The sequence below is a fragment of the Benincasa hispida genome, chromosome 5 (genome assembly GCF_009727055.1).
Source record: "Benincasa hispida cultivar B227 chromosome 5, ASM972705v1, whole genome shotgun sequence".
NCBI lineage: Eukaryota > Viridiplantae > Streptophyta > Magnoliopsida > Cucurbitales > Cucurbitaceae > Benincasa > Benincasa hispida.
The window spans coordinates 62,983,395-62,993,193 of NC_052353.1; the positions used below are offsets into that span (position 1 = coordinate 62,983,395).

The following is a 9,799-nucleotide window of genomic DNA, read 5'->3' on the forward strand; positions in this document are numbered from 1 at the left end:
TCACAGACTTGGGCTTGGTTTAACTATGGGTCTGGCTCTTGGGCCCAATTAGTTGGATTTGAGCTTTGTTGATCCATGAGTATGACTATTGGGCCCATTAATTGGATTTGGGTTTGATTTGACATATGTGTCAAATTCAACATATTTTTTGGTTTATAGACTTTAACCCAAATAATAATAATAATATTAAATTGGACTAAGTTAATTTTATCAAATCAACAATCATGATGAAACCACGTGGCGTCATCAAAATTTGTCTTCAACTTCAATTTAGGATACATGTGACCTCCTAGTTGGTCCCAAATTTGATGATTTGAAATTTTATCATTAATCTAATGAATGACGTGACAGTTTGTGATTGGTCTAAAATTTTTCGTTCAACAATCCTAATCTCTTCAAGTAAAGACTTTAACCAAAAAAAAGTTTTACACTCTCCTTTGTTGAAGAAAAATACAATATGCAACGAAGTTATTATTATATAATTAAAATTGACTTTACCCATTAACTTAAATTTTTAGATCAATTAGTGATTTAAGATGATATCAGAGTAGGTGGTCCAAGAAAGTCCTATATACGAGCCTTGCAATATTATTTCAAGCCCACAATTAAAAGATAGTACCAGTGATATATGATTAAACGATAAATAATATTTACTAAAATAGTGTAAATTGTCTTCTCTCATTTCCATAGATAAAGCAACAAAGTTAGTGAATAATTCAGAGTAATATAGAAAAACAGAGTGAAAATAGAGAGATCAATATCGAAAATATACAAATTCTTCCTACACTTTAGATTATGTCTAGTATTATGCAAATTAAAAAATAATTATATATGATGATCTCACAATGACCCTCTCACTTCATGAATCACATTTAAGCCCAACAATGAATACCTTCACTTTCAAGCACCACAAATACGAGTTTTGTTATAGTTTATGAACTAAATAACTCAAATTTATTTTACTTGACATATGATTACGTTTATTATTATACATATATCATCTCTTTTAGTATTCATTCCATTTGATATTAATTTAGATTGTTTACCGTCAAACAATCATTAAAATTTTAGTTAGTTCAAATCTTTGGTGTATTGTTTTTTATTTTAAAAAAGACACTACGGATATAAACTGGTAAATGAGGGTTAAAGTGAACTCAACTCAACAATAATAAAATTGATCCACTCGATAGATATATAGAATATATCATAATAAACATGAAAGAGGAATTCTAAATTTTATCAACCTGAAAATAGTTGGTTTAAGATTATATTACCAATCAAGAGGTAAAGTGTTAGAATCACACCACACATATAGTTAAACTAAAATAAATAAATCCAACCTATGTATTAAAAGAGTAGGGAAATTGTAATAAGTAGGACTCAAAAGGTTAATAATTAAGTGTATAGTAATATTTTTAAAAAAATTTAAATATGACAAAACTTATCGATGATAGACTCGATATATTTACAACTGCTCTAAGGGGTTGTTTGGATTGCAAGGGTTTAGATATTAAATGTCTGAAATTTGAATGTCTAGGATAATTAATACATGTGTTTGGATATATAGGATAATTAACGTGTTAAATATTTATGTTCAATTTACCAATTTGTATATAGAAACCAAAATTAAATAATTACTTAACTAAATGCAAGAGATCAATTAATGTAGTCACGAATTAAATTTAGCATTATTTAATTTATTATTATATTAATTAGTTATTTTGTTAATAACAATAAAATAAATTAATACTTTAATTAAACACGATTAAATTAACTAATAATAATTAATCAAAATTAATAATAATGAATACTTGGTATCAATTTATTAATCGATTAAGATATACTTTTATCGTTAATCTTACAGGCATAAATTTTCCACACTTGTGTATCGATGTCAGTGAATTTTAGAATTTTCTGAATAATAACATCCTGGATCTTAAAAAGTGAAATTCTGTAAAATAAATAGAGATATTAAATATTTGTCTGAAATTTCATGGAAAACGGGGGAAAGAAACGGGGCCTAAAGGAAAATGATTAAAATGTTTAAGGTTATTAGATTTCTTGGGACATTTGTAGCAAAATGAGGCTCCTCTACATGATAGTTAGTTAAGCCCAATTCGGTCAACGTATTGACTGGGCTGTGCCGTTAAATTTGAGACTCTTCAAATTGGGCTCCTTAAGCCAAATGGGCCAATGACAAAGCCCAGATTGGTCCTTACATGCTGAAACTCGTCTTTCACGATTATAGCATATTTTTCAGTTGCTACATTTATTTTATATGTTTTAGTAATATTTTGTCACCACTTTATAACTAACAAATAAAAAATAATGCTGAGTTGATTATTATTATTATTTTTTGGTAATATTGGAAATGAAAAAATTAAACCTCTAATTTTAAAGTTGATAGGACAAACTTATACTAACCGAACTACGTTCATATTGATAATTCAATTTATTAATTTATTATACTCGACTAAAAGATCATAACACACTTATATAATGTTGAAACTCAAAAAGAAAAAAGAGAATAAAAGAAAAACAAATTCGTTTGGCTTTTTTTTTTGCTGAATTTTTAAGGAATAAACACATTTAATCCTAAATTTTAACGATACCATTTTTTACTTTTCGAAAATATTTTGAAAATTCATAGACATCTTAGATACTTATAGATAAAATACATATTTTTAAAACGGAAGACTAAATAGAATTTTTTATTTTAAAGTTTTTTTTAACAAACTTATATATCATGTGTGTAATTTCTGGTTTCTAGATTTTTCCACACAACTTGGGGTGGGTGGTTTGTTGGTTGTTTTTTGTTGCCAAAGATGCCAACACATATCTTCTACTTCTCTCAAGTCTCAAGTGCGCCTCATTTCAACATGAATTATTCAAATTAGAAAAAAAAAAATCTCTTTAATATAAAAATCATCGCCTCAAATTAGGGCAGTCCCAAGCTCAGGCTCCTTCTTCTTCTTCACTTCACTCTACTCCCTAAATCGCATACTCTCTTCCTTGTGACTGGATCGAGCATTTCTTCTCGGGTATTCAACTCTTCGACATCCATTTCCTTTGCTACTTCGCTTTCATGTATGTTTGATTCCCGGGAAACCGAATAAAGTTTGTTGATAGCCAATCAATCAATAGTCTAGCTACTCCCTACGTTGCATATTAGTTGGCGGGCCATCTGATCAAGAATCTCGGATTCAATTTCTGTAGTACAACCAATAGTTTGTCATGTTTTGAGTTTATTACTGGTTGAATCTAAAGCATTTTCTTGTTTGTGGGGTTCGCGATTCCCTTATGCTGTCTGTTTTTAGTTTAATGGAGATTCTCCTATCATGGAAGGTTCCTTCGTGAGGAAAGGATTCTTTACCATGGCTTGGCTTACACCACGAACTAGTTTTATAAATTTACTTATAGTAATGGGATTCTTTTCCTCTGGTTGTGCAATTTTCTTTGACTTGACATTTCCCGACATTCTTTTTCTTGAAAACCCAATTGTATGATATCGTTGCTGATAAGTGTTTTGATTTTTCCCAGCTTTATCTTTTTTGTCGGGTGTCAGAAGGGTCTGAACTCTCAATATATCTTCAATGCCAGACGCACTTTCTAGTTTTACGTATTTTGGCTTTCTTTAGCATAGATAAACCAAATTATGTGATATCGTTGCTTATGCTTGTTTTTTCCCCCCATTCCAGAGATAACTTCATTCTGTTGCCTGGTGCCTTTTTTCTTTCTTACAAGCATTTGCTTTATTTGCTTTAATTTACGCTTTTGGTGTATTATGGAGCAGATGGACCATGTTGACGGAGATAAATGAGAGGGATGGTAAATTTTACTCTTAGCAGCAATCATAGTGCCTTTCTCTAGTTTATAAAGGTTATGCCGGTCATGGAAGCTGATAAAACTGACCCAATTCGTGCTGAAGAACTCAAATCCCAAGCAAATGAAGCATTTAAAGGTAACCGTTAGTACCTGTTAGTTGTTTCTTGTCATTCGTTCTTCAAGATGAATATAAATACTGAAAAAGTGAAGGTAGCTGAACTTAAATAATTCTTGTGGTTTCCTTTCTTGTGATTACGTCAAGATTCCTGCAGCAAGAATGCATGAAATGCTGCAGGCAATATGGTTCATTTAGTTTTCTCTGACCAAGAGGATGTTTCTTCGAAGTATTTTACATAGTGCTTTTATGTTAAAGAAAAGACTACAACATTTACGCAGTTGGTTGTTGTACTGAACTATTTTCTCTTGGTTTCAGCCCACAAGTATGCTCAAGCAATTGATCTTTATACACAAGCAATTGAGCTAAATGGTCAGAATGCTGTATACTGGGCAAACCGTGCTTTTGCGCATACCAAATTGGAGGAATATGGTAGTGCAATCCAGGATGCATCAAAGGCTATAGAAATAGACCCTAGATATTCAAAAGTAAGATCAACATTAAAGCAGTATGAGTATGATACTCTTTTATGTACTTTTACAATCCTTTTTGACCACTTTCTGGAAATTGTTCTGTACGACAGGGTTATTACCGGAGAGGTGCTGCTTTTCTTGCTATGGGGAAACTCAAAGAGGCACTTAAAGATTTTCAACAGGTATCTCAGGATTTTATCATGAAGTCTCGACTGTTGTCGTTACTGGAAGCTATAACTCTTACTGGCTTTTAACAGCTGAATATCAGTTATACTCATTTGTGTATCTATTCCCTTTTATCAAAAGAAATTTCAGTTGAGAGTTTGTACTGTTGTATGACCTTTATGTCATTATTTGGACAAGTTATTTGTTGATCTCTTTCCCAATATGGTACTAATGGCTGTTTGGATAATCAAGGAGAGGGAAAACTGTTTCTGTTGCTTTTACTCTGACATCCCTAAGTTGAAGTTATAATATTTGATATACACACAACTGTATAATAAGATTCGTTTTGTTGTAATCTAGCTCAAAAAGATATGTCCCAATGATCCTGATGCTGCTAAGAAATTGAAGGAATGTGAAAAGGCAGTCATGAAGCTTAAGTTTGAAGAAGCCATTTCTGTACCTGAATCTGAGAGGCGTTCGGTAGCTGATTCCATCGATTTCCATCTGATAGGTAATTTTTCTTGCTTGAGATGCTTATGGCTCTATCACACCTTGAAGCTAGTGCAACTAGACCCCTCCCCTCTTGAGAGAATATACCCACATATTTTAGGAAAATATTTATTTTATCCCTTTAATCAACAATTATATAAGTGCTTTTGAAGACTAATACTTGAAATGGATCTCTTGTCTATTCTCTCGAATTTTATAATATTTAGCACCAATGGGGCACTCATCTATGTGGCCGACCTTTTTCCTGTTAAAAAAGAGAGGGAGGAGGATTTCACTTGAGAAGAGAGGACTTATAAGCAAGTGAAGAATCTCGTCTAGTTGAGAGAGATGGTTACAAATTTTCCCTTTTCAATTTTATTATTGTTATTATTATCATTAAGCTGAAGGAGGGCAGTTATGTGGCATCATACATGGCAATACGTGGCAGTGGCACCATGTGATGCCACATCAAATTTTCCATTACTCTTTGAGGAAGTTGTATGAAGGTAGTCGTTGGGTCATTTTTAGAAGTTTGATGCTTATCTTTTACCACAGTAGCCCCATCTTCTAAGTGCCAGCGTATTGCTTCCACCACCACCACACACACACACACACACATTTTTATTTGCTGGTTTCGGAAATTGATTATGTTAAATTCCATTCAACTTATAGACTTGATATAAAATTTGAGATGTTAATCCAGAGTGAACCAAGAGCATCATGGGATCAAATTCAAGGTCCAGTGGGAGGTCACACATTATAGATATTAAGGGATCATTAATTACAATTTTAGTTTCCTTCTTCATTTCCTGTTTCTTTGTTCTTAGTTTTCTGCTTACTGGGTAAAGATTATTATGTTAAATTATCAGTCTCTTGTTCTATTATTTTTGTTTTAGTTGCTTTACGAAGTATTAAGGCTCGTTTATACTTTTATTGTAGATGTTGAGCCACAGTATACTGGTGCTAAGATAGAAGGAGATGTTGTAACACTTGATTTTGTGAAGAAGATGATCGACGATTTTAAAAACCAGAAAAGCTTGCACAAACGGTAGGTGTGATGGTTGACATCTTTAATCTGTGCTATGCAATATTTGAGATTAACTTTTGATGTTGCTATTGGTTTTCTAGATACGCATTCCAAATTGTACTGCAAGTCAGAGAAATCATGCGTGCCCTTCCATCTCTTGTTGATATTAACATTCCAGAGGGCAGACATTTAACCGTTTGTGGAGATGTGCATGGTCAGGTAAGGTTCCTTTCAGTTAAAACACATATTTTGTGATATCATCTTAGTAGTGGATGATGTGTGGACTGTGGAGTATGTACTTCAGAAATGAACAGTTAAGTGAGAAAAGGAATTCGATCTTCTTGCTTACCTTTTTCAGCTTGACTTTTGCATCAATCATATTGTATGAAAGAATTGGAATCTATTGTTTCATTATACATCTATGTTGTGTTTCTTCATCTCATGAAATTTGAATCTTCAACATTTACATTTTTGTATTTATTGATTATGTTTTATTGCAGATGGTAGGCATACTTACATATACACCTTTATGAAATCTGCAGTTCTATGATCTCTTAAATATCTTTGAGCTTAACGGGCTTCCATCAGACGAAAATCCATACCTCTTTAATGGAGACTTTGTGGACAGGGGTTCATTTTCTGTGGAGGTCATTCTCACCTTGTTTGCATTCAAGTGCATGTCTCCATCAGGTAAATTTCCTCCAAACATTGTTACGCTGTACATCTTAGTCGGACGTTCTTCCTGCAAAGCAAACTTTTACCAGCATATGACATAGGGGAAGCTTCTAGCAAGTTTGAAACTTGTACTTTATATCCAAGATAGCCAAAAATCTTGAATAGCTAGGAACTTGATTTGTGAGCTCTGATTGCTGTAATTTTTAGTAACTTTACTGTAGTTGTTACTTTAGTTTGAACTTAATTTCAAAAAATCGGTGTTGTTGGTTTAGAAATGAGATGAACAATTTCATTTATGAGAAACTCTTCTGATCATAACCGAACAGTTAACTTATATATTTAGGATTATCTACTTTTCTACAGACTAGTAATTCCGAGACACTAGCATGCACTATACTGTTTTACCATCACAATTCTATCTCAATTATGGTTTTATTTAGTCATCAACTTCTCCCTTGTGACCTGTGGATTTTCTTTCATATTATGACATTTTGGTTTGTTTGTCGACTTTTAGCTATGCATTTGTCCAGAGGAAATCATGAAAGCAAGAGCATGAACAAGATTTATGGCTTTGAGGGTGAAGTTCGGTCTAAGTTGAATGAAACATTTGTGGAACTCTTCGCAGAAGTATTTTGCTCCTTACCTCTGGCTTATGTTCTAAATGAGAAGGTTTTTGTGGCTCACGGAGGTCTTTTTAGTAATGATGGGGTAAAACTCTCTGATATTAGAGCAATAGATCGGTTTTGCGAACCTCCTGAGGAAGGTAAAATTTATACTTTATTTTCTTTATTTAATCTTTTATTGCATGCTTATCATAATTCTAATGCATACTGCATAAAATACTATACTTGAAGCTGTAGTATCATGGGAACCACTTGGTGGCATAGCCTTTCTGTTTTTGTTGTTCATTGGTGTTTTCTGTGTGTGCTTTTATCTGGGTGTTATGTCTTGGACACAAAAATTCATTCCCTACATATCAGTAAAGTTGAATAATACTGAGTTTTCCCGTGCCTTATATGTGACAGGATTGATGTGTGAAATCCTGTGGAGTGATCCACAACCCAATCCTGGGAGAGGACCTAGTAAACGAGGCGTGGGTCTTGCCTTTGGTGCAGATGTCACAAAAAGATTTTTACAGGAGAACAACTTGGGTAACTATTCTCTAGTTATGTACCCACTGTTTGGTCGATTATGATAGCTGTTTGATGACATAAGGTACCAATAAATTACAGATTTAATTGTGCGATCCCATGAAGTCAAGGATGAAGGGTATGAGATCGAGCATGACGGTAAACTCATTACAGTATTTTCTGCTCCAAATTATTGTGACCAGGTATTTTCTTTTTCCATGGTTGGTGGGTCTGTTATTCATATATTACCAATTGTTTTAGGAAAGAATAGCTTATGTGTTGATTCTCCTTTCTATTTTCAAAATCAAGTTCTTTAATGTATTTTCCTTTTAAAATTGTACCGATGGTCTGGCATAATGATATTGCAGATGGGAAATAAAGGGGCTTTTATTCGCTTTGAAGCACCAGATATGAAGCCTAACATTGTAACCTTTTCAGCAGTGGTGGGTGTTCGTTTTTCTAATCACTATTTTATGGTCTTGTCTACGAATTGTCTTTTCGTTGATATCTTTACATTTTGTCATGCATTGATTTTGCAGCCTCATCCTGACGTGAAACCAATGGCATATGCAAACAACTTCCTTAGGATGTTCCAATAGCTGGGCAGAGAGTATTCACGTTGACCGGTTTCAGGTTAACACGATGAAGTTCAATATTACACGACTAGGCAAGTGGAGAAGAGATTTGGCTTCATGTTTGACAAAATGCAGGTTCCGTTGTGATTGTTTGTGGATGCTGCTTCTTCTTCCCAACGTTTTCTGACAGTTTAGTTGGATAATTTTTTTTTTCCACTTTCTAGGCTTCTGTTTCGCCCTTTTGATTAGTCCTGCAAGTGTTCAAGTCAATTATGTATTGATGCATAGTCTTCTCGGTTTACATTTGTTTGATATGCACTCCACATTGTTTACGAAGTGGGGAAAGAAAATCTTTTTTATTATACAGCACTCACCCTATGCCATTCCTCGTCTTTTTTCCCTGGTTAAAAGTAAAACATCAAATCCCCAGGGGTTTTGAACTCTAAGATTGTGTTTGTACCATCTCTGAAGCACAGACATGGATATTGATACGGATACATAGGATATGACGATATCCCAATTTCTAAAAAATTAGGATACTGATTCGTTGAAGATATATTTCTTTTTGAAAAATCTAGGATATATATAAATTTAGCATATAGGGTTAATGACAATAATATGAAATACAATATTAATATTGAAATATGATATAAAAAGCAACATCTAAGATGTACGATAGTTGATAAAATGCAATAGAAAAATGATTTTTATTGATCAAAGAAGATTAGAGGGAGAAGTATGAACTAAATGAACTTTATTTAAGTGGACTTTGTGGGGATTTAAATGTGAAGATGAAGATTAGATAATTTTAGGGTTGTTTTTTTAATATTTTTTTTCCTTTTAGTTTTGGGCTTGAGTAAAGATTAGATGAGTTATTTATTATTGTTATTTATTTATTTATTTTTTTTTTGTAAAGAAAGGTAAGCATAAAAATATATATGTCAAATCACGTATGTATGTGCTTCATAGTTGTTGGTAGTATTGGCTAAAATCCAATCTCCTTTTGAGACAGATGGTTTTGGGGGTTGGGAGATTTTTGTTTGGCAATATGTTAAAAAGTGCTTTAAAATTCTATAGAAACAATGAGGGGTCGTTTAGGTTGGGAATAAAGGATGTATAAGTATGAGATGTTTGGGAATGAAAGATGATTGTGGGTTGTGCATGGAAAATGCATTGAAATTTTATAAAAAAAAGCTTTAAATCTTATTTTGGTCCGGGAACTTTGAATATTGTTCTATTTTGGTCATAAACTTTTTAAAACGCCTATTTTAGTCTTTAAACTTTAAAAGATTGCATACTTTGGTTCTTGTTGTTAAGATTCTGCC

At 32.9% G+C, this 9,799-nt stretch overlaps 1 protein-coding gene across 2 annotated transcripts; it reads left to right on the top strand.

Moving 5' to 3' along the window:
• The first annotated feature begins 2,856 nt into the window (after nucleotides 1-2,856).
• Nucleotides 2,857-8,920, top strand: LOC120078681 (serine/threonine-protein phosphatase 5-like). Of its 2 annotated transcripts, none has more exons than XM_039032981.1 (13): nucleotides 2,857-3,087; nucleotides 3,794-3,961; nucleotides 4,259-4,428; nucleotides 4,524-4,595; nucleotides 4,939-5,089; nucleotides 6,007-6,115; nucleotides 6,196-6,313; nucleotides 6,637-6,784; nucleotides 7,284-7,532; nucleotides 7,795-7,920; nucleotides 8,002-8,102; nucleotides 8,268-8,342; nucleotides 8,439-8,920. In XM_039032981.1, exons 2-13 carry the CDS (start codon nucleotides 3,883-3,885, stop codon nucleotides 8,496-8,498), a joined length of 1,458 nt encoding a protein of 485 aa, XP_038888909.1. In that variant the 5' UTR covers nucleotides 2,857-3,087; nucleotides 3,794-3,882; the 3' UTR covers nucleotides 8,499-8,920. The 2 variants fall into 2 exon arrangements, with proteins under 2 accessions (XP_038888909.1, XP_038888908.1); XM_039032980.1 differs by having other exon boundaries at nucleotides 2,857-3,041.
• Nucleotides 8,921-9,799: the final 879 nt, after the last annotated feature.

Coding starts and splice junctions, on each gene's coding strand:
- LOC120078681 (XM_039032981.1), top strand. CDS start 3,883: ATGCCGGTCATGGAAGCTGATAAAACTGACCCAATTCGTGCTGAAGAA. Junction 4,596..4,938: donor CACTTAAAGATTTTCAACAG/GTATCTCAGGAT, acceptor GTTGTAATCTAG/CTCAAAAAGATATGTCCCAA. Junction 8,343..8,438: donor TTGTAACCTTTTCAGCAGTG/GTGGGTGTTCGT, acceptor TTGATTTTGCAG/CCTCATCCTGACGTGAAACC.